Consider the following 25,764-nt stretch of genomic DNA (forward strand, 5'->3'; position numbering starts at 1 on the left):
TTGAACGATAAAATAATTTGCTTCAATTAGACAAAATTAGTTGGATAAGCAATGACGCATAATCATCAGAATTATCTAGGAGCACTTTTGTAGTCAAAGATATTGTGCAACTCAAGTTATATGTTGTACAAGCCCGTGGGTTATGTATAATAATTCATAACATGCTTTTCAGGTCATCTACTACTTATTTAAAGTCAAACATTCCCTCCATTATGTAAAATTGGTTTAATATAGCAGAGGCAGGATGTAATCATCAGAATTTTCTGGGGACACTTTTGGAGTGACATGCATCTTTTCAATACGATACCAAATGTTGGACAAATCAGTGGACGTGTACAATACCTCTACAAGTAACTCAAACTAAATAGGTAACCTGTCACATTTTTTCAAGTCAACACATTCTTTCAAATACATACAAGAAGTTCAATATAGCAGAAGGAGCATATAATCAAGTGCATTTTCCAGGGACACCTTTTAGGTCACCGGGACACTTCTGGAGTCAAATCATTTTTCTTAATTCGATACTAAATGTTGGACAAAGTACTAAATGTTGGACAAAGCAGTAGAAGTCAAATGAATCCTTTCAAATACGTATTGGCAGTTTGATATTGCAGTGGTATCATATAACCATTGAAATCATCCGGGACACTTTTGAGGTCACCGGGACACTTTTGGAGTCAAATCTATTTTCTTACTTCAATACCAAATGTTGGACAAAGCAGTGGAAGTGAACAATAATTATTTAAGTATCGAACACTTAAAAGGTCACCTGTCATGTTTTAGAAGTCAAACGAATCCTTTCAAATACGTATTGGCAGTTGGGTATAGCAATGGTATTATATAACCATTAAAATCATTGGGGACACTTTTGAGGTCACCGTGACACTTTTGGAGTCAAATCCATTTTCTTAATTCAATACTAAATGTTAGACAAAGCAGTGGAAGTGTACAATAATTATTAAAGGAATAAACACTTGAAAGGTCAACTGACACATTTTTAGAAGTTAAATAAATCCCTTAAAATATGTATGGGCAGGTGGATAAAGCAAGGGATCATATGACCATGGAAATTTTCCGGGGACACTTTTGAGGTCATTGGGACACCTTTGGAGTCAAATCTATTTTCTTACTACAATACCAAATTTTGGACAAAGCCAAGCAAGTGTACTATATTCCTATGAGTGAATGAGACTTTACAGATCACCTGGCACATTTTTGAAGTCAAACACATTCCTTCAATTACCTAAAAGAAGTTGAATACAGCAGAAGGCACATAAACATATCAGAATTTTTCAGGAGTCACCTTTGAGGTCACGGAAAACTTTTGGAGTCATATAATTATATTTTTTTCAATAGCATACCAAAGTAGTGGAACTGCAACATAATCCTACAAGAGACTAACACTTGACACGTCACCTGGCACATTTTTGAAGTGAAGCAAATTCCTCCAGTTACTTATGGGTAGTTTGATATAGCAGTGGGATAATATAACCATGGAAATCATCCGGGGACATTTTTGAGGTCATGAGGACAGTTTTGGAGTCTTGATTAAATACTAAATGTTGGACAAAGTGAACAAAATGTCCTATAATCCTATCAGTAATAGACACTTTGCAGATCATCTGATACATTTGTGAAGGCAAGCACATTCCTTAAATTACGTAAAAGAAATGGGATATAGCATTGGGAGCAAATATTCATCACAATTATATAGGGACTCCTTTGAGGTCATCGGGACACTTTTAGAGTCACATGTATTCTTTTCAAAACAATATTAAATATTTGACAAATCTATTGGTAACTGGCTCTGTACACGTCACCTGGCACGTTCTTTTTCTGTCTAACACATTCCTTCAATGATGTTAAAGTAGGCGGATATAGCAGCAGATGCATATAATCATCAGAATTATCCGGGTAACCCATCAATCAATCAAACATCCATCAATGTTATACTTGTTCAAATTCAGAGTATTGAGCTTTGATATGTACCTTGGAAATCTGATAAAATCCACTGATATGTCATGCCCATGAATTTCCAGTATGACTTAATGTTAGCATAACTTTTGTACCTTAGAAGTCTGATCAAATTCACTCGATTCACTTTTGACATATAGCTTTGATATATAGCCTAATTACATATATTCATTAACTATGTAATTGTGATAAATATGAAATATCACACAAATCAAACTTTGAGGACAAACAAATCTGAAGTATAACAAAACATTGAACATAACTGGCCTTAGGTATGATAAATGAATTTTTAAACTCAATACGGACATATCCTAATTTTCAAGGAATTCATGAAATATGCAAATAAGCTAATAGTTAGAATGTCATGCTGATTAAAACGTGCAAAATTAGTGGACGTACCTACATTCAGGGAAAGGCAGAGGTCTATAGTCCTAATCGATGAACTCAGTAGTGATGTAGAGCCAAATCACAGAAATTCATTGTTTGCAAATGAAATATTACTAAAAACGTCTTCTTCATAAACTTCAAAACAGAAGGAGATGTACGTATGATCAATACATGGCAGAGGTCCATTCAAAATCGATGGTCTCAGTATTGATATAGTCTAATTACTAAAATATATTAAATGTGCAAATGAGCTAATAATTAGAACGTCTTACTTACAAACTTACATCATAAGTCGACCTAATTATGATCAATATTTTACCGTGAATCATAATCATAATCGGTGTACTCAGTACTGATATGTAGCCCAACATAGAATGTATTAAATATGTAATGAGCTTATTTGTATGACATATCAAAATATTTAGCATAGTACAACCACAGAATACTTTGAGTATATGCATAGTCCTGACCAAGTTTAATCCTCTGGCTCAAAATCCTAAAGACTGTAAACCAAATCAATCCAAGTGTGCTAAATGGGTACAACACAGCATACACCGCGCTTCCGAGTACGGTTTGGGCAAGGATGAATCAAAAAACACTATGAGAAAATATTTTTGAAAAATGAGATTTGCTTATTTTTCATGTTTTCCCATACAAAACAGAAGAAATAGAGGTAGTCAAAATAATTTCAATCTTTACCTCTAATAATTTCTAAAAAATCTCCCAGGCTACCAAAATAACCTAAATGATTTCTTTTCCTCTGATGAAAATCAGAGTTTGCAAAAGAACACAGGTTACCCATTTTTTTATAGATAATTTGTACACTTGCAAGGAGAGAATTTATACGTAGACTTGAATTGCTGGGGCAGAGAATAAGCACCCCTGGAACCTGTTTGACAGAGAATTAGAACCCCAACACTTGGTGAGGCAGAGAATTGGTACCCCTGGAAAGTTAATTAGTGGGACAGGGATTTCGTGTCCGACACTTGCTGGAGAAGAGAATTAGTACCCCTGAAACTTACAGGGGCAGAGAAATAGTACCCCTACAACTGCTGGAGCAAAGAATTAGTACCCCTGGAACTTACAGGGGCAGAGAATTAGTACCACTGGAACTGTTGAAGCAGAGAATTAGTCCCCTACACTTGCTGGGCAGAGAATTAGTACCCCTGGTAAAGCTGGAGCAGAGAATTAGTACCCCTGACAAGTTTAGAGAAATTTCTCCTAGCAAATCAATGCAATGTTGGTAGTCTGAATAGCATTTGATTTTTCTACCAGAGAAACTACAACTTTAGCATGAAATACTTTCTTTTTCAAGCAAACATCATTTTCTTGACCTTTTTCATTGGAAATAACAAATGATTGCCAACCGAGCATATAGTTCACAATTTTGCAAGAGAGAAAAATCAAGATCTAACTATGCAGCTGATGTTAACAAATCTACACTGTAAATGTTTATGTATCAAAAACGCCGATTGATGTGGAGTTGGCTGCACAGTTCAAACTTTTGCACTGAAAAAAACAAGAAAATGAGTGGTTTTCCTTTGATTTTCATTATTTTGCTTCAAAATTTGTGAAAATCAGCAAAATCTCATATTTCAAAAATATTTCTCATAGTATTCAAAGTTCATCTTGCATGTTGTATTGACGCCGATACTCACTCGAGGGGTAGATCTTGTACTTCGCGTGCGTACAATCCCATGATTAAGCCCTCTAAGCCAGTGAAAAAAATCGACGCGCAGTTCGGCCTGTTTTCGCAAGATAAAATGCTTCGGGAATCAAAGACATTATAAAGGGGGATACATCACAACAGATCAGAACTGAGGACGCTACAAAGTTCTTCAACTTCATACCGAGATACGAATACAAATTTGATTATACTGCAAGAAAATCAAATTCAACTGAAACATGAGGACCACTTTGAATTCGGGGACACCTTTGAGGTCTCTACACACGTTCCTAATCAAGGTACCCGGGTCTTACCCAATACAACTAGACGCTCTTACCGATGACCATTTATGTGCATTGCGGCTGTCCGCCTAGACTAATAATCGGTGTGATAATACGGCTAGTTTTCAATGGGATTCGAACCCACAACATACGGCATCAGTCGCCTAGCTGAGAGGCCACAGAGAGAATCGCTCGGCTAAATCTCCACTCCCAAAAAAGATCACCAAAAAAAAAACCTGAGAAGAATATATTTACGATCATACCTTTCAATGATTTTCTGACATCAATTTTTGTAAACGGTACATTACACATCTACCGGGTGCCAGTATTCATATAGAGGAGTTAGTTTATAATTTTCCTCGTTTTATTGAATCTTTTTTCTCAAAAACATAATGCCATTCATGTTCTCTCGTTTGCATTCTAGTATCGGCAGTGGTGAGTCCTTAAAATTTATTAGAAGATGGGTGATATGACGTCTGAACCGATCAAAAGGGGAATCCCGTGTACAATTTTTCACGAAGACTTGGACGATAAGTATAAGTGTAATCACTGCAACGAGGGACTGCTTGATCCTGTGCAGACAAAATGTGGACACAGATATTGCAGATGCTGTCATCAAGAATTGACTGGGTGAGTTTTAGTTTTCGAAACTAACCGAAAACTTCTACTGTCTCTCAACACTTACTACCATATGCCGATGATTTTTTAACAAACGTACAAAGTTAAATAAGCAATGTCATATTCTAAGTTCATGAAAAATGTTGACATCCGAACAATGATTTTTAAAATACAGGCATTCGCATCAGGTGTTCTGCAAAGGTTGCACAAAAGACGGATCAGATGAAATGTTGTTGAATAACGCCCAGGTTAGTCTTTAATTTGAACGTTCCCCGTATGGCTCAGAAAATAACAAAAAAAAGTGTGCAAAAATGATAACGGTAATCGGATGCTAAGCCGCTGTTCAAGGTTTTTAGTGTTTAGTTTTAGACTTTTTGACTTGAATTGCAGGTATCTGTGAAGAGACTGTGTGGCGAGTGATCTACACATACCATCTTATCAGTTCCTACAATGGCTTTATATCATTAAGTTTTTTTTAAATAAGCCATGTTCCATGGCCACTCACTGTAAATGCTTTCACTCCGTTATATGTATAGACGCTGGGCGACCCTTTTAAATGAAACTACTGCAAAGTCCTGTTCTAAAAACGAACGACGAAGTGCATTAATGCATGTATCTCCTCGAAACACTTTCGATATTTATTGGAGAGGTTTTGGAGTTTTGTAGTGCACATGCTTTCTTACACGTAATCGTGCCATTAATCTTCAATTATGATCCTCTTCCTTAGATATTCCCGGATAAGGCAATTGCCAGAGAGTTGAATGAATTTCTTGTGAAATGCAACAACGATGGATGTGACTGGGCAGGGAAACTAAAAGCGTATAGGGTAAGATACTTAACAGTATATGATTCATATATTGTGATGGTAAATCCCAGGTTAGTCAATGAGGGAATCACGAAAAGTAACATAGGGTCAAAATAGTGTTGTACATCCATGAAATTAATCTGTATCAGAGACAATAGTACGTTCCATACAAATTGTCGGTAGTTAATTGTATTCAAATCGTTTAAGCAAATGTCACCACTCAAACTTGCCTTTTAATACAAATATTGGCTTTAATCAAATAATTATCAGGGAGAAAAAGTCTGTAAACTTTTTTGCATAAGCGTGTTGGTGCTTATCACTATAAAGAGAGGTGTTTATCATCTACCAATGTCCAATTTTACCAATTTTGACAAATGATAGTTATACGACAAGCTCCGTGCGAATTGCACAATCGTATGCTACGTAGACGGCTTTAATCTTAACAACATGTAAGAGAATTTATTTTCGGTTTCTTTCCCTCTCAGGATCACGTTGAGAAACCGTGTGACCACGAAATAATAAGCTGCATTCATAAAGAGTGCAAGCTGCTTTAAAAAGGATGAATTTAACTGAACACCTAGACAAGTACTGTCCAATGAGAATACGTCTTTGTGATTATTGTAATCAGGAGATTCCCAAAAAACATTTAGAGGTGAGCATCCGTCATGATTACAAGTGCATACAACGTTTTGCTCTATCAACTGCATGGTCCGAATTGAACTTTCAATTTTTACGCGTTTAGCTTTGCATGTAGGACCTTCGTTTCTGCAGGATGTATTACTCACAATCTGCATCCAATCCAAATGATGTGTTTTTTATACATAGGATCATTTTAGTACCCTCGCAAAGCAAACAGATATCATCCATGTTGATGTATGCTTGGCCAACCAAAATGATAGCGTTTAAATGTAGGAAATTTTCCATCCATTTTTTCGGACGAATATTTACTTTGTCTTCCGTTTGATGTTTCTGTTATTGATGCAGAGACATCAGTCTGATTGTGACTATTATCCGGTAGAATGCAAGTTTTGCCGAGCCAAGACACTGCCACGGAAAGAAGTACGTATACTGCGATTTCGTTTGCGTCTTTAACCAAATCATATACCGACGAGATTCTACTTTTATAGTATACGCTAGAAATGTAGCGGTTTTGTTAGCTCGCATTTGGTATACGTATATATATACCAAAGAGAGCTTATATGGTAAGTAGGTGGCGTCTGTATGTTTTTCTGTATGTAAGTATGTGCGTGCGGATGTATATCTGTCCACACCTAAAACTCCAAAACCGTAGCACCTACCATCTTAGTCAAAAATATGCAAATTTGGTAAAAAGGGAAAAATCCTGCCAATTGCAAAAATTCTGTTACTACAGGCCACATTTGGTTGAGACTTGGTATGCAGGTTTTTTACTTTGGTTCGATTTCCTCAAATTGTGGTGAAATTTTAGTTGTATTTGAGGCAATTATTCCCATTTTGGTAAAGTAATCTTCTACCCTGAAATACCCGTCCGATTGTTTTTTTTAAAATTGAAACTTGGTATGTATGATTCTAGAGTCAGCTTCTGTTAGATTTGTTCAAAATTCTAGTCAATTTTTCATACTTGTATTTGGGGCAATTTTCCTATTTTTGGTCAAAAAAATCATTGTCTCCCAAAGTTTATGTCAGATGGCTTTGAAAAGCGATATGCATGATTCTAGGGTTGACTGCTGTCGGATTTTTAAAATCGTGGTAAAAATTTCGTATTTTTGTTTTTTGGGCAATTCTTCGCATCCTGGTCAAAAATCATTGTCTCTGAATTAACCAGTCTGTTTGATTTGAAACTTGATGTGCAAGTACCTAGAGGCAACCTTTCTTGTCAATGAGTGTCTTCACATTGTGTTAAAATTTCATATTATTACTTTTCGGGTAGTTTTCCCATTTTGGTCAGAGGATCATTTTCTCTGAAATCGTTCGTCCGACTGCTTTGAAACTTGGTATGCATGTCCCCGGCGGGTAAACTTAGTAAGTTTACTCACATTGGCCTGCCACATCGAACCAAATGTGAACGTAGTGTCACTTACGCCATGTTTTTTCTGTTAATAGAGTGGTAAAATTTTCCTTCGTGTCTGACACAATTATACACTGTTAATGTAATGATTGACCGAGAATAATAAGACTACTGGCGTATCTTACAGATGAAGTTTACATCAGGACCCAATTAAAGGGGATTGCAAACGAAAACTTCAACTGGTAACTACAGTGTGATAGGATGTCATGCTTTGGTGAGTACTCTAAACTCAGCGTGGTTATTTCCTCTTAAAAGCCTCGACATAGCAATGCATTGGATTTTCAGCAGGAAGGAACCACGTAGCTGTCCAAATTAAGTCGAAAACTTTCAAATTAAAAAAAAAATAACGAGATAGGTCATAGGTTTTTGATCGGAAGTGTCTTAATTATAAAGTGCTGTGCTCTTTAAAATTGATTATAATGTAGAATGCTATATGTATCGATGTGTCTGTCTCGTATGTCAGCTATCTTTATTGGCTCAATTTAGAGCCGGTGTTTTGCCGTAACGAATAGAAACTGGAAGATATTGGGGAGAAGCTGTTGACAATAGAGTCTGTATTTTCTATAATCAAAATGCTACAGAAAATTAGACGCACTTTCTTTTTCATTGTAATCTTTATGATGATTCGAGGAAAATGTATTTAAATTCAAATACTGATTATAAACTTTGACATCAAATACTGAGAAATGTAAATTTCTGATGTCTAGAAATATTAGGGGGAATATCAAAGTTCATCGACAATGCATTTACGTGGAGAAAAGACCATTTATATGTGAATATTTAAATGCGCATTGATTTCTGCTTACAATGGCCTCGTGACCTATAATTTGCACTGTCTTTAAAGTGACATACAAGCGCATTGGGCCGGGAGGTGTTAACTTTATGCTGAATTGTATCTTTTTGAACCATGGATATCTCATGTCAATATTATAAACTTAACTAACTATAAGGCATTCATACTTTAACAGTTACTTTTGATCGTTTGTTAGATGGTCAAAATGATAATCATGTACAAGTGGGTTGTCGGCACTTCGTTTCAATGTCTATTTTACTAAATTTCTATGAATGAAATCGTGCATCATAGAGTGACTTTCATTCTTTGAGTAAATATATAGCAACACAGTTGAACTCGATAGAAACTATAACTAAAATAGAAGCCGATGCAATATATCAGCCGATAAAAATCTAAACAAAATAAACAAAATGAGAAAACACCAAAAAAGTCAGAAACATTAGAGGACATAGAAAAAACGGAAAGGGTTGCGCCCCGACTCCCGAGTTCTCGCTTCATGAAGTTTGATAGCGCTTTCGATAATGAAAAAACAGAGTTAATTTTAAATCCGAGTACTTATGTCTATTACAGATGGAAGAAGGGAAGGCTGAAGAACATAATCATGAATATTTATATCACCACCAAGACTTGTTGTGTGATCGCGTTTTAGAAGTAAAACCGGTTATTAAAGACATTGAGGAAGGCAAGGTCATGATAAACAATTTAGATGAACAAGTTAAACGACATGAACACGTTTTACAAGAATTGGAACGAGAGTTTTCGTTCATTGCAAGACAAATTTGTAAAACTTAAGCAGAATTCATCCGTGGATCATAAAATTACAAATGTCGGACAAATTGAAACTTCTCTAAAATTTTATGACGCAAAGGTGAATGAATTAAAAAATAAATGCTCTGTGCTTGAAACAAAAGTAACAACATACGAGGGTGTTGTCGCCGTACTCAATGCTCAAATAGAGAGAGACTCGCAAAATATTCAGTCATCTGAAAGGCAACGGCGAAGGGACAGAGAACTTTTAGAATCTTTAGAAAGAAAAATTAAAGCCCAGGACAGAATCATAGCTCTGAAAGACGTTGCATTAGCCGAACAAGATCTTAGAATTCAAGCGTTGGAGATGTCAAGTTACGACGGTTGTTTAGTTTGGAAAATTAGTGATTTTACTAAAAAACTGCAGGAAGCCAGGTCAGGGAAAACGACTTCTGTGTATTCACCGTGTTTTTTCACCAGTCGCCATGGTTACAAAATGTGTGCCCGAATATACCTGAATGGAGATGGGATGGGGAAGGGTAATCACGTGTCACTGTTCTTTGTCATCATGAAGGGACCCTTTGATGCTCTTCTTCGCTGGCCATTCAGACAGAAGGTCACCTTCATGTGGCTGGATCAGAACAACAGAGAACACGTCATCGATGCATTCAGACCTGATCCTGCGTCCAGTTCGTTTATAAGACCAAAGAAAGATATGAACATTGCGAGTGGATGTCCATTATTCATGCCATTATCCGAAATAGATAGTACCCGCCATGCTTACATTAAAGACGATGTAGCATTTTTGAAAGTCATAGTAGACACATCAGACCTTGGCTAATTTCGGAAATCGTCCAGTGTTGTTCCCCAAAATACTGGGTAAAATGTCTTTATTTATTTTAAAATTTTATTCGTATTCCTCCGGTCTGTTTATGCCATTTTCCACATGGAGTGGTAGGCAAATCGGCAATAGCTGTCTAAAATTGAATTTAATATTTATTTGTCAAGCAAATCGTAAATCAGGATACACTGAGTTTTGAAAAATAGAAAAATAGATCTCTATCAATTCTGTACTCAGGTACTATATATATAAACTTTGGTGAGCTACTTATAAAATCTACTCTGATGTGCATTATCGGCGGACGAAATTCATAACGTAAATCTAAAAGTGTGCATGTAAAACGCAACTATTTCTCCGATTTAACTACGAGTCGCTCTATCCGAGTTCACTCGATGTTGTCATTTCTGTTCGAATGTAAGAGCTTCTGTGTATTTGTTAATCGACAAGTTTTCGACTAAAAAAATTACGAGTGCGCCTATTCAAGATATTAAACGATAATACCATTATGTATTTATTTAACTCTATAGTGTGCCTTGTCTAACTCATCCATAAAGCTTATTTGACGAGCTGATATCCCAGCTTCGATATTTTAGCTTGGAGAAGTTAACAGCAGACTTGAAACAAAGACAATAAAGGTCTGTATCAGAAGTTCTAGTCAATATTCCTTTCGATCATACTAAAATATATTCAAGATGGAATATTCTTTTATTGTTGTTAAAGGTGACATTGTTAAATTTATCAAGTTTTTACAAAAATTGTAGTAAATTTGCATCATGTTGACTAATTTGAGTTTGCATTAACATATACGCGCGCGCTCACACACACCACACCCATACATCTCTCTCTCTCTCTCTCTCTCTCTCTCTCTCTCTCTCTATCTCTCTCTCTCTCTCTCTCTCTCTCTCTCTCTATATATATATATATATATATATATATATATATATCGAATGTGGGCTTAAACATATCTTAGATTTTACTTCTTTTCGTTGCACGACCAATAACCTGAATTCATATGTTTTGACAATCATACTTACACGTAGCTTGCAAAATGAGAGATCTTTTAGTCATACAATTTCTCATAATCGAAATTTTAATGATATTTGCATAATAATTGATTGCAAATTACAAACTATTCTGCTGTATTGTCATATTTTAATCAAAGTAGATTCATTTACAGTATGATAGTTTTAAGCAATTTGTTTTTTGTCACGATATTCATCCTGTTTATAATTGTGAATAGACGTTCTGTTCATAAACGTATGTGAATCTTCTGAATCATTTGTATTCTATTTGATTAATAAAACACTTGACAGTATAGTTGTTTAATTATTTATGCTCCTTTATCTATCATTGTTTGTTTCTTTCGTGCAAGAGACGTCAATAACGCAACGCAGAGATGCACTTCACTGCGAGTATTAACCGAAACGTAATTGAGTTCGGTTTGCCGTCAAAGAAGTACAACAAGTCAGCAGTACTTATCCTCCGATGCTGTTCAGCCTTAAACAATTCCTCCTTGCCAATTACCTCATCGATATGTTGCCCAATACAGACCATGAACAATGACAGAATTATAAATAGCAAGTGAAATTAAAGCTGCAAACAGGTTCATTGGGCCCAAGCACTTGCGATCCGATTGGTTAAGGGAACCAACGTGACAATGTTTATCCCAGTAATTCTCCTGAAGTAGGTTTAAAGTCAACCAAGAGGTCATAAAACAGTTTAAACAAAAAAAATTGGCCGTTGATAATAGGAGCTCGGGTAACATTCCCTGAGAGCAACTTCAATCACTGATCAAGGCGGCACTGAGTTCGATTGCCCAGAACACGCGATTTTCTGATGAAAAATTGCACAACATTTTTTAGTCGTGCTGTTGGCTATTAAAACAAAATGTCAGCTCAGTTCAGTATGAATGATGGCATAGATTCAATATAATAGACCATTATAGACATTAAAGGAGCCTTTACAGCTGCCAACCTCGGGGCGAAAATGTGTACAGTTCACGGTTCCCTTAACTACTAGCCTGCTGTGGCATGTACATATATGGGAACAATTTGGTGAACTATATCCTCAGAGACAGCTCGCAACCCGTATCTTATTATATTTCAATTGTGCAAAGTTCATTTATATTTAGAAATAAATGGATAGGAAATATTTTAATGTTGGCATAGTTCAGCAACTTTTGATCAGCATTTCCTTCCAACAGGCGAAAGGCAACATAAATCGTGTTCAGTACGTGCGTCTGAAATCAAAAACAGTATTTTTCCTCTCATGAAAATAAAAGTGCATGAGGCGACGGTGTGACATAGCTTCCTTTGTTTCGCTGGAGTCATCCGATAATGTGCTGACCTCTTTCACGTGTCAGGAAATAGGCCACCGTGACGGTACAACTGGAATCAGCAGCGGCATGCATAAACTAAACGCTAAGGTTCTATCCGGGATCTCTCTCCTCCCCTCGCCAAAACTCTTTTAATTTGAGGTTTAAACAGTATTTTCACCATTTCTACAATTTTGTCACTTTCTTACACAAAATATGCTAGAATTAGGAAATAAAACAAAAATTTATGTTGTTTCCGCTCGGTTTTAACACGGAAAGTCTTATTATTATGTATAAGTGCTCTGCTATTTATTTGTTTTATCATGCATTCATTCAATACCAGCCTTGGAATTTTAAATTATGACAGCAGTATGCTATGTTGTCAATGAATGTGGTCACTTCGCAGCTGAGGAAATACCAACGTCATGATATCATGGGAGAATAATCGCACCATTCACTATACTAACCACAGTCTATTTAGACCAACATGCATTTCCCAGGCATGGAATCCAATTTTCACAATCATCACAAGTTCAAGTTGAAAAATCAACAACCAATTAAAGGAATTCTGACAGGGTTTTTCGTATCATGCACGTTTTCTCATTAGATAAGGTGCAAAGGATGGTCTCAATAAATCAAAATTTCTGTGTAGGAAAGGGGGTCTGTCAAAGTTCTTGCATTGGCCGGGTACGTGTAAGCACACTTGTCACGTGATAGGTTTCGTATATGAGATCATTCTTTTTTCTACCTACTTTCGTGGCATGAATGCAGATGGCATTTTAAACATCGCCTACGCAACAACATGAAGCTGTCACTTTCGCTATGAGATAAGGCTCTTAATGATACCATACGCCCACTTAAGCGTGGTATACCATTTATCAGGCGGTGAAAATGTGTTCAAGTTACGTTCTCTTTATGCTCTTTTAAGTCTAGCTGTTAATTATTAACAAAAAGGTGAAAATCCGTACAATCTGTGTATTTTTAGGAACATGACTATTATATTATCAACACTTTTGAAAAGAAATGGTATGCAAATATTTCACACTTTGATTCAGGTTTTCTCCAAACAGCAGTCTCGCCCCTGAGATAATCCCGACACAACCATTACCTGGTGTGTTTACCTGTAGCACAGAAAGGATAAATCTGCTGGTAGTGTTTAATACCCTCCCCCGTAGCCGTAAATAACGACTGCTCAATTGATTTGGGAGCGATGACTATTACATCATCAACTATTTTCGATTTTCGCAACTGTGTTATTAAATGCTACATTTCATCGTCACAAGCTTATCTCATTTTTATCACAGGACATGCGAAAACGCCAGTACTGAGTTTTTGATTATTTATCGTATATTTTCCGAGCTGTATCAATTTCATATACTGTTCATTACGTTCTTTTATGGAAACGGCTTTTCCAGCCTAAATGCAGAATTGCGGCTTGGACACTGTCAACACAATACCACGAAACTGTTGGCACTTTCGCTATGAGATAAGACACGTAATGCATTGTATTTGATTAAATAGAACGACCGACCCGAATGACCTTTGGCTTACAGTCAATTAACGTTATTTAGAGGTAGTTAGAGTCATAGCTCATTTCATGATTGCGACTGCCTTTTTGTTAACAGCTAGATGAACGTCTATTATTTATTTGTTTGTTTGTTTTTGTTTATTCATTTATTCTTTTTTTGTCTTGTTTGTATGTTTCCTAATCGATCGATCGCTATCTGTCTAGCTATCTATCCAGTCATATATCTTTTCGTTCATCGATTTTCTGTTGGGAAGAGAGCAAAGGGGAATCAGTAGTGACGTGCCTCAGAATAGTACCACGATTTATTTTTACATCGAGGCTTCGGATCTCACCATCCATCGGTCACGACTTCTGTTCCAAGTCCGCAGTGCCAACCAGTCTTCCATTAGTTAATTGTTCGGGTTTTGTACGCTTCTATGCGTGTGCGTTTGTTTACAGAGAGCAGCTTTGGTTGTAGTACACTTTCTTGTATATGGGAGAGGTGGGTGAGTCGATGACGCACCTACGTTGTGTATAAGGTGCAGAGTGTTGAAAGCCGAGCGATAAATTAAGTCAGAACCAAAAAAACAGATCGAGTTATTCACTTCGACTGTGTGTGTGCATGAGTCACAAGTTTTCATCGAACGATAGATGAAATTGATCTATTTTTTCTCCATATAAGCTGCCTGGTCAAGGTAGGGGTTTGATCAGCCAAAAATCAAGATGGAGTTGCACGTTGCCAACAGTTTGTTTGTTTGTTTGGTTGGGTTTTTTTTGAAAGCAATATTTCTCTTTTAAGATGACAGGAACCCCTTATATGATACATTTTTCAAAAAGCAGAGATTTTTAAGTTTAATGGTAGCAATAGTTTCTTTGAAGGATAAAAGGGGTGTATATTTAGGGATAAAACCTTAATTTTGGTATTAATGATAAAAATTAATTAATATAAAGTGAAAAACTAGACAATATTTTCTGAAAAGTAATTTTGCCATTTGAAAGAAGAGTATATATAGAAAAAAAACGACTATTTAATTTTGCATTATCTATCCTCATTTTAATATGGCATGGGTTGAAAGACTGACACTCAAGACAAGGAATCTCGTTATTAAAGGACCGCATTTTAGACCTTATGACCTGTGACCCAGGTCAAAAGTCATAGTGTCAAAATTTGCAAAAACGTAATCGGGTATAAAAAGCAGTATTTGCAAGACCGAGTTACCGGCAGAGCCTACCACTACACAGCATTTACGGCTATGTTGTTGCTGGCCAAGCCATGATTTCCGAAAAAAAAAACGTTTTTGGAAATACTAAAAAAAATGGGTGAAAGAAACTATCTTTCACCCTCACCAAAGTTTGTCCAGCTACTGAAATTATCAGTTATCTGCAGTTACAGTCTGACTGGTGATATTTAAAATTCCAAACAACAAGAAGCCTTGTCGTTCGTCTATAAGGCACTGCTAGTTTTTCCATGGTCGACCTGTTATGATAGTACTAGTAGAGCCACTTTGTTTCGATATTTTCTATTGGGCAAAATTCTTCTATATATGAAGTTCTGACCAACTAGTGAGAGTTTTTAAAACAAAGTCTATATTTACTTTGGCTAAAGCCAGGGGGTCTCTTTAATGGTTCCCCTGCCACACAAAAAGATATCGATGCTGAGTGAAGCTCAAAACCCTGCTTGGAAGACGGGAACTGTTGGAATTTGTTGTGTGGCACTCAAAAATCGACCCCATTTTAGACCCTGGTTTACTGCGAATTGATACCCCCATTTTAGACCAAGTTGCTGAAATACCCACCCCATTGGGCGGCACGTATACATATTGGCATGTAATGGAAGTGACCCCTCCCCCGGGGTTAACAGTCACCTTTCAACGGCACAACTCAGCGTTTATTCAAATACTGGTCGTGTGAGGGGCATTACACTGAAGAATGTGTGCCTTTCATATAAGGTTGCGCAGTGCTGAGAAGTCGACCGATGTGCAAATACGTGTAAATAACATCGATGTTGGACTATGCAGATCTTAGGAGGTAGGATTAGGTTGTCAAAAAGGAAAATAACATGCTCAGTAAAGAAGAAGTTTCACTCTTTCCTTTTTTCCAAAAATTGCACATAACTAAAAGTAAAGTATAGTTATAATCTAAATACCAGATCCAATCTTCCGGAAACGACGATTGGCTTTTTGTCTTGAATTTCAGTTTGATGTACATACTGGTCATACGGATTGTGTGTCTAGCCTACAAACAAAATTAACATTTCAATTTTGTTCTGGGAGAAATACTATGACGACGTACTGAGCTAACAAATGAAAAATGTTTTCACAAAAAGAGGTCGTATCAAACTGGCAATGTTGTATTACGACTCAAACGAAATAAAAATGCATACGAAGCAAATGATTGAACGGGTAGGGATAAATCACACTTTGGGTACAGTATGTATCTATGATTTATTAGATTTGATGATGATGATGATGATTATGATGATGATGATGATGATGATGATGATGATTGTGGTGGTGGTGGCAACAATGATAGAGTATCGTCATTAGTAATGATGGCGGATTTCTCCGTTCTTTAAATTTTCTTCTTCTTTCAAACGCGTACACGTACGCATGTTTTACTATAGCTCCTAGGATGAAATTGGTACCATGTCAGCTGCAGATAAAAATCTGCCCGTAAGAGTTTCATTTCATTGGTTAAAAAGATTCTTTTACTTTCAAAGTCTACTTAGTAAGAGTTTCATTTACACTAAAAACGTGGTTTTTTTCATTAAAAGAGGACTAAACTTATATTCAAAGGTCAATTATGGGATTTGTTTCCTCTAACTTAACTCTTGTTTCCTCTAACTTCCTCTAGCTTAATTGAGTTGTTTGAATTTTTTGTTTTTTTTTGTTTCTTGGTGTCTTTGTTCAAGTTTGAACTGGCATAAAGAGGCCTAGGGTGTATTTGACGAGAACTTCTGTGTAAAGTTTCAACTATACATAATGCTCGACCCTTTTCAAATATTTGTGTTACTTTTTCCACCATGCATAGCATGTGGTGAAATTCACCCTAATAAATGAATAAACGTGAGTAGCCTTCGCAGAGCGTGGCATGTAAATTAATAAGCATCTTGAAATACTCCATGATCTGTGTCATTTCTTTCAAGGCCCCAGGTGGATTTGTAATTAAATCCATTATATCTATAGCTGCATATAACACTTAATAAAGTCTGCTTTCTTTCATGATGTCATCGTGTAAGTTTTTGTTGTTTGGTTTTTTTTTCCTTTTGTATAGCATACCAATTAAAAGTAAATGTAGGCTGAAGAATGCCCAGGTTCGCAAAAGCAAACAAGTGTAAGATGATGTAATCTGAGAACACAATTTGCCGGAGTTTGATAATGTTCTGAATTTTTCAGGACACGACCTGAGAATACGTTTGCGGAGGTTTTGACCAAATGTCAGGCCAAGAGAATTTTTTTAATTTCATGTAGTCGTCTTGGCTACCTATGAACAGTTCAATTCCCTTTCCATACTTGGATAGCTTTCTTAGAATATACGGAAAGTTAAAGTTAATTGTACGCTGCAATCGAGACAGACAGACATGGAACACCTCTTATTGTTAACATAAAATATTACTTTATTTAGAAGTAAATACCTATCAATATACATGATACAATACTGTATAACAACCTCATACTGTTCAAATTAAATGCAACTTGTCTTACAACGGCTCATAAACTCGAAACACGTTTACATATATTCCCTCAGAGTACGAAAAATGATTTTATCCGATGTCTTCTCAAGTCATGTGAAGTACTCAATATTGTGATGATGCAGTATATCTGAATACCAATAGAAGTTAAGTCTTATAATCCTATTTTTACTGTACGACTTTTTGTCGACCTTGCTTTGAACTGAACAGAACTGAAATGTAAGACTAGATTATCTATTCATTTTTAATCTCCTGACAATAAAATCTAAAAAAGTCATATAATCCAACAAATGAACGTGACAAAAATCAAACGGCCGGCTTTCTTCCAATTGGGAGGTCGAAAGAAAGAGTCCTAAGCTGAGGTCTAAATTTACAAGGAATAAGTCTTATGACTGTCGAAATTGCAGTGGCTTATGACTGTTAAGACATGGGAATATTGATGTAAAGTTGTCTTTCAAAAACCACTGAGATTGTCACTAGAAGTCACCAAGATAAGGGACCTTTCAGTAATTACAGGAGGGTGGGCCGGGGGAATTGGGGGAGGGTCACTTTTTAGAAAACAGTTCAAGGGGGAGGGTCACTTTTTATAAACCTATCTTGGGGGGAGGGTCACTTTTGACAGAAGCAGATTTTATGGCCAAAACTTTGATTGTCCATGTGATATTTCCTGAATAGGAAATCACCAACAAAATACGTACACATTATAGACCGCCATGCATAGTAAATTGACATTTCAGTGAAATTCCAAAATCAAATTTCTTGCACAATCATGGACTTGTAACCACTCTAGTCTAATCAAGAACAATAATCTTAATAATCAAGCATACATAAATGCACAGATTTATCTAATTTTGTACTGAAAAAAAATTATTCATAGTTTCATCATAGACCCCAATGCATAGTGAATCGACATTTCAGTGAAATTCCAAAATCAAATTTCTTACACAACCATTAACTTTTAACCACTCTAGTCTAATCAAGAGCAAAAATCTAAATAATCAAGCATACATAAATGCACAGATTTGTCTATTTTTGTACTGAAAAAAAAATTATTCATAGTTTCATCACAGACCCCAATGCATAGTGAATCGACATTTCAGTGAAATTCCAAAATCAAATTTCTTACACAACCATTGACTTGTAACCACTCTAGTCTAATTAAGAACAATAATCTTAATAATCAAGCATACATAAATGCACAGATTATTTAATTTTGTACTGAAAAAAATATTCATAGTCTCATCATAGACCCCAATGCATAATGAAACGACATTTCAGTAAAATTCCAAAATCAAATTCTTACACAACCATTGACTTGTAACCACTCTAGTCTATTCAAGAACAATAATCTTAATAATCAAGCATACTTAAATGCACAGATTTATCTAATTTTGTACTGAAAAAAAAAATATTCATAGTTTCATCATAGACCTCAATGCATAGTGAATCGACATTTCAGTGAAATTCCAAAATCAAATTTCTTACACAACCATTGATTTGTAACCACTCTAGTCTAATCAAGAACAATAATCTTAATTATCAAGCATACATATATGCACAGATTTATCTAATTTTGTATTGGAAAAAACTATTCATAACTTCATCATAGACACGATGGATAGTGAACCAACTTTTTAGAAGAGAGAATTCCCCCGGCCCACCCCCTGTTATTACCGAAAGCTCCCTAATCAACTACGCTATTTCAGACGTGTCTACTATGATTTTCAAAAAGCCACATCATCTTTCACGTAAGCATGGCGGGGACTATCTATCTGAGATAATGGCATGAATAATGGACACCCACTTGCAATATTCATGTCATTTTTTTGGTCTTTGGAAAGAACTGGACGTAGGATCAGGTCTAAATACATCAATGACATGTTCTCTGTTGTTTTGGTCCAGCCACATGAAGGTGACCTTCTGTCTGAATGGCCAGCGAAGAAGAGCATCATAGGGTCCCTTCATGATAACAAAGAACAGTGAAACGTGGTTACCCTTCGCCATTCCATCTCCATTCAGGTAAACTCGAGCACACATTTTGTAACCATGGCGACATGTAAAGAAGCAGGGTGAATAGATTGATGATGTTTTGCCACTTCTAGCCTCATTTAATTTTTTTATGAAATCACTGATTTTCCAAATTAAATTTCCGTCGTAAGAGGTCATCTCAAGAGATTGAATACGCAGATCTTGCTCAGCAAGAGCAACATCCTTCAATGCTATAATTCTATCTTGTGCTTTTATTTTCCTTTCTAACGACTCTATAAGCTCCCTATCCTGCCGACGCTGCCTTTCTAAAGCCTTCAACTGCTGTGCATCCCTTTCTATCTGACTATTGAGAACTGCTACAATCCCTTCGTAAGTTGTGATCTTGCGTTCTAACTCTGGCAATTTACGATTTAATTCACGTAATTTATTGTTCGCTGACTGATCTGGGTGACCATACTGCTTGCCATACAAGAGCAACACTTCTTCCTGCAACTTATGAAGTGCGCTTTCGAGTCGCCTGACTTGATTTTCAGAGGTTTTTTCTGTTTCTCTGGCCCATCGATAGCTGTTAGATCTCCCTCCACGTCTCGAATAGCAGCCTGGATGTCGAGGGTGCGATTATACGTCAAGTCGATGTGAAGAGAAATATTTTCGCGGTAATGGACGTCTAAATGTTGTTCTTGTAACTGCAAAAATGTCATTAGTTATATCAGTGTAGTTTGCAAAGACAGTTAACACGATTGGAACTAATTGGGAAAATTGAGTTTTCATATTTTTCAAATTTCTCAAAAATGTAAGGTGCCCTATAGCTGAATGTTGCAATACTACAAATTACTCATAAAAATAAGTGTGTAACTTAAAAAGGAAAGCAGATGAGCTTACATTTGCAGATTAAATCGACATTACTTCACCATCCAATTATCCAAATTAGTTCGAATCCTGTTAGTTCAGGACATGAGTAATTGACACAAACACAAAAATGAAAAGCTGAGAACATTCATGACGTGTGTTGACCATGTAAGTACTGTTTCTCCGTACACAACATTATGACAAGTGAGGTATGCAGCCTACGAATTATAGGATACATATTTTGCATAATTATACTCACCAAAGCATCGCATCCGACAGACTTGTATTTACATGGGACTAACTTCCCTGAGCATTCACCTCTACCTGGATCATAATGTTCGGTCAGCTATTCGTATAGAAGAGTATGAAGATTTGATTAAAGACAACAAGGGGTTTTGTATACAATCCAAATCATTTGTAAGTATGTCACCTCTTGTACAATTTTTCAAATACGACGAGGGATGTTGTAAATCCTCCCTATTCCTTAGAGAATTATATCTCCCTATACCACACTTGTCTTCACGTTTCGACTGCTGGGGTAGTTTCCTGCAGCTTCTAAGAAGAACAGAAATATTGTCTTCAACGCAGTGGTTCAAGATAACCTTCATTTCTATGTGTTTATTGTACCTGGCAAATTATCCATGTACTTTGAATCATACGATTATTGGATCCGCCTTGTTGTTGTATGTGTGTTTTGGGTGGGGGTGGGATGGGTGGTGATGGTAAGTGTGTAGACGTTACCTGTTACGTGCACAAAGATTAAAAGTGATCGCTGCAAAGCTCAAATTCTGGAACAAAGATTTCGTAATGGCTCTCTCTCTCTCTCTCTCTCTCTCTCTCTCTCTCTCTCTCTCTCTCTCTCTCTCTCTCTCTCTCTCTCTCTATATATATATATATATATATATATATATATATATATATATAATATATATATTATATATATATATCTGTTAGTTAAGTTTCATGCGTCCTGCAATCATCAGACAGATGGAATGAAAGGATCTCAGTCCCACACTCTCTGAGAGATGTAAAAGAGGGTGTGGAGGCTAAGGATCCTTTCACTTCATCTGTCTGATGATTGAAGGACGCATGAAACTTAATAGTCGCGCCAGCGGCTTACTGACTACGCATGCGCTTATTCATAATATACTATGCGAGTAACCGGAAGTGTACCCTTCTTTCGTGGGCGCCGCCATGTTTTTTGAGTGCTCGTAAATAAACAATTTCGAAACGTGCTCTCTATATTATTTATAACATGCCATTTATAAAATATATCTTTTCTATTAGCGAGTAATTATTATTATCCACCCTGTCGCTTATACAAAATTCCTTATCAGCCTAAAAATTAAAAGAAGAGAGAAAACTGTCGTGCATATGAACGAGAACATTTGCAAAGAATGCCGGGATTGAATCTTAGAAAGCGCCCTTCTGTGTCAATAACTATATGCAAAATTTACCCTTTTTTAGAAGTAACGCTGGTTTTCAGCTTACAATATCGGAAGTTTGGCGGTACAGTTACTATTGCAAAGTTAATGATGGCACAATACGTCCCTTGTTAAACACAATAGATAGTAATCATGGTAAAAATTGCAAATTTATGTCAAACTTTTTTACACATAACAGAAAATCTATACCTACAGGGTCTGACATCGTGTACGTGAACTGTCATCAGAGGGTAAACCGGTCATACTTGTACAAACGTATATAGAAAGTAATAATTAATCTATTTTATCCTTTATGATTACTAATCATGAATCGATACAAATTACATTTTTAATCTCAACGCCTGGCGCGACACCAAGGGCTGAGCCCTATATAATATTATGCTGATATTATTACTTTGTACTTTGATGCTTGAGCATCGAGCACTGTAATTGTATACTTTGAATATATTATAACACAATCTTGCATGTTCCTGTATCGTATCAGCATGCCAGTAAGAGTGTTATTTGTCCTGCCTCTGATACGAGACGAAGTCCAGTGTCTGACCCAGCACAAATTACACTAACGCATAAATATTGATGTTACATGCTACGTGCACAGGCCAAGTTTGTCGTCTCGAACAAAAAATACGGGATTTATTTCGGGTCGTTCTGCCTGACCTTTTGCGTCAATCTGCGGCGTACTCGTCAATGTAAACAGAAAACATGGCAGCCCATATTTCTCCCGCGATCAAAATATGTCTGACGTGAAAATATCGTAAACATAAGTCATGATTGAGACTCTGACAAAATACATCCAATAGGCAAATTTTGAGTCCTTGTGTTTTAGTTTTTGTCGGGTTCGTATTTGTGTAGACCCCGCTGACACCTGAACCTTCGTCGCACTGTGTGCTTTCATGCGGTAGACATAAGCTTCCATTGCAATAAGGGGGTCAAGTGCGGTGTCCGGGCCTAAAAAAGTCGGTAATAAAATCAACATTTTCATAGACTACGACAATAAAAATCCGAGTAATGAAAACTCAATAGTGTAAAGCCTGTATATTCCTAAAGAACCACGTGAATTATTTGCAGGGACGACGAACTCGAAGCTTGTCCCAGTGGATTTTATAATCGCATTGTAACCAGGCGTGACGTTAACGAAGTGTCTGCACTGTCGAGATTCGATTTTTGTTCCCAAAAAATACCGTGTTTTGTCTGCGGTAAATTTCTAGGCCTATGCTATCTTTGAAATAGTGTATAGCTTTGCGGAAGGTACGTGTAGACGGAGAGGTCGTCTGGCACTTTCTTCATTATACACGAACGTGAACGCTGTGTTCCTTGCTCACGAGACGGATGACCGGAAATGATTTCCAGCTTGCCTACGGTGTATTGACATTATTCCTAAGGTAGTCCAAAGTTTAAACGCGGAAACGTCATCGAAAACTTCTCTTACTTTGCAAAAAATAATAAATTCTCGGCTTGTGCATGTGATAAGTATATTATTCCCTATTATTTTTCTTTGTTCAGCTTCAGCTCTGAAAATACGAGAGACGTCATTGACCGTGTCACCACACTCGTCCTTGACTCGTGGTGACACGGTTATAACATCACTCGTATTTTCCTTCGCTATATATATATATATATATATATATATATATATATATATATATATATATATATATATATATATATATAAATATGCCATTACGAATCTTTACTTCTCGGATTTGGGCTTCCCAAAGACCCTTTTAATCTTGTGTAAGAAAGACAATAATCACTGCGATTATTAAAACACTATATTAATATTTATATTTAATCATGCTTACCATATTCTTCAAAATCACTAATCACAAACGAATTCTAGAATTTGTGTTTCAGTTCTTTTGTTCAGTTGCTGATTACTGAGCAATACAGTGTTTTTGAATGCAACATTGTTTTATTCGGAAGTCTTTTTGTTTAGGCGTGTTCGTTTTGCCGTTTACAAAAAATATAACCTTAATCTGCAGCTTTTTAAATATTCGTAAAAAAAGTCCGTCTTTTGCGGAAAAAAATTTGTCAAACTGGGCGATGCAGTGTCATCTTTCACTTCCATGTTGACGTAACGAGGTCAACTATATGCCAAATGCAATGACATAGTTAACATCTTTGTTTATTTACTAGTGTGTTTTATACAGTAATTGTTATTAAATCATTAATTTTGGGTACGCAATTGCCATGAAAATTACTGAGCTTTGCTTTGAGTAAGCCTATAGAGTATTGTAGAAAAAGCACCTTTTGTAAGAGATAAAAATATAGGTAAAATTTCAAATGTAGTGCAGAACATATGATTGTAAAGACAATGATAATTGTAGGATGTCATGTTTTGCAGTATAATAAAAAGTGACCCTTACCTGTTGATTACATCCGGCTGCTTTGAACTTGCAAACTTTGGCCTGTTGGTACATTTTCCGGTTCAGGGTGCTGGTGTGCTTTTAACTGCACAAAAGTAAAAAAATAAAATACATATATTAAAGCCGGCCGACCAAACAATAAGGAAGTTGGATTTTGAAAGGTTCTTGGTTATGTAGACTAGAAGACTGTAGAGAGAAGGGCAGTGTACGAGCGCCGGCAAGGACAGATCTCCTATCTTGTCTAGTCTCGGAATTATACAAATACTAAGACGTATAATAAGCAATTAAATTTATATTATTGGCAACTGTCCACTCAGAGTGACCTATTGTAAGAAAGAATCCAAAGTTGCAGTGAGTCTATAAAATGTTACAGAATGGTGTGTGTTACAATTTGCTATCTTGTACAAGACCACTAATTAATTTCCCATAGGCCACCACAGTAGCGTTGAGCTCAATTTTCCTATTTTAAAACATTCAGCAGCACGAATCCTCTTAACAGGTGTTAGGTCAATGTCAGCTTGACTACTGATGAATTTTTCGTGTGGGCAAGTCCACGGAAATTTTGAGATAGCGATGAAAATAGCGCCCTCAGTGGTGTTTTTGACAAAATTCAGGCTTATTGTTATGATTTCTATGGGCCCTAGAACTCCTCATATTACCACCGAATGCTTCAGCCATTATTCACAACAGTCTGCATTTTGATTCAGGCAGAAAAATATCTTTACAAAATACTTGAAATTAAAGTTCAAACTAAACAAGCATCCATGCAGGTATCAAAACTTCAAGGTCTGCACTATTTTTCTTCCGAACTATCTTCGTGAATTAGTGGTCTTGTGCCATCTTATCTGCTCTGTTTTACCGCAGTTATAGCGACAAGTTTTCGACTAAAAAAATTCGAGTGCGCCTATTCAAGATATTAAACGATAATACCATTATGTATTATTTAACTCTATAGTGTGCCTTGTCTAACTCATCCATAAAGCTTATTTGACGAGCTGATATCCCAGCTTCGATATTTTTAGCTTGGAGAAGTTAACAGCAGACTTGAAACAAAGACAATAAAGGTCTGTATCAGAAGTTCTAGTCAATATTCCTTTCGATCATACTAAAATATATTCAAGATAGAATGATTCTTTTATTGTTGTTAAAGGTGACATTGTTAAATTTATCAAGTTTTTTACAAAAATTGTAGTAAATTTGCATCATGTTGACTAATTTGAGTTTGCATTAACATATACGCGCGCGCTCACACACACCCACACCCATACATCTCTCTCTCTCTCTCTCTCTCTCTCTCTCTCTCTCTCTCTCTCTCTCTCTCTCTCTATATATATATATATATAATATATATATATATATATATATATTATATATATATATATATATATATATATATATATATATATCGAATGTGGGCTTAAACATATCTTAGATTTTACTTCTT

The 25,764-nt window shown here is 36.2% G+C and overlaps 2 protein-coding genes and 1 pseudogene across 2 annotated transcripts; 2 read left to right on the plus strand and 1 right to left on the minus strand.

Annotated features, from left to right (window-relative positions):
- Positions 1-4,737: 4,737 nt before the first annotated feature.
- Positions 4,738-6,790, plus strand: LOC139131100 (TNF receptor-associated factor 2-like). Its single transcript, XM_070697051.1, has 5 exons — positions 4,738-4,938; positions 5,102-5,174; positions 5,654-5,752; positions 6,217-6,383; positions 6,716-6,790. The coding sequence occupies exons 1-4, from the start codon at positions 4,769-4,771 to the stop codon at positions 6,283-6,285; spliced, it is 411 nt and encodes a 136-aa protein (XP_070553152.1). The 5' UTR covers positions 4,738-4,768; the 3' UTR covers positions 6,286-6,383; positions 6,716-6,790.
- Positions 6,791-9,163: 2,373 nt separating this feature from the next.
- On the plus strand, positions 9,164-10,174 carry LOC139131099 (TNF receptor-associated factor 2 pseudogene; annotated as a pseudogene).
- An 8,650-nt stretch (positions 10,175-18,824) lies between these two features.
- On the minus strand, positions 18,825-24,374 carry LOC139132140 (uncharacterized). The gene is made up of 3 exons (XM_070698531.1): positions 24,321-24,374; positions 20,769-20,855; positions 18,825-20,346 (listed from the first exon to the last, which is right to left on the minus strand). The coding sequence occupies exons 1-3, from the start codon at positions 24,372-24,374 to the stop codon at positions 20,071-20,073; spliced, it is 417 nt and encodes a 138-aa protein (XP_070554632.1). The 3' UTR covers positions 18,825-20,070.
- Positions 24,375-25,764: the final 1,390 nt, after the last annotated feature.

Source organism: Ptychodera flava, chromosome 4 (assembly GCF_041260155.1).
Source record: "Ptychodera flava strain L36383 chromosome 4, AS_Pfla_20210202, whole genome shotgun sequence".
Taxonomy (NCBI): Eukaryota; Metazoa; Hemichordata; class Enteropneusta; family Ptychoderidae; genus Ptychodera; species Ptychodera flava.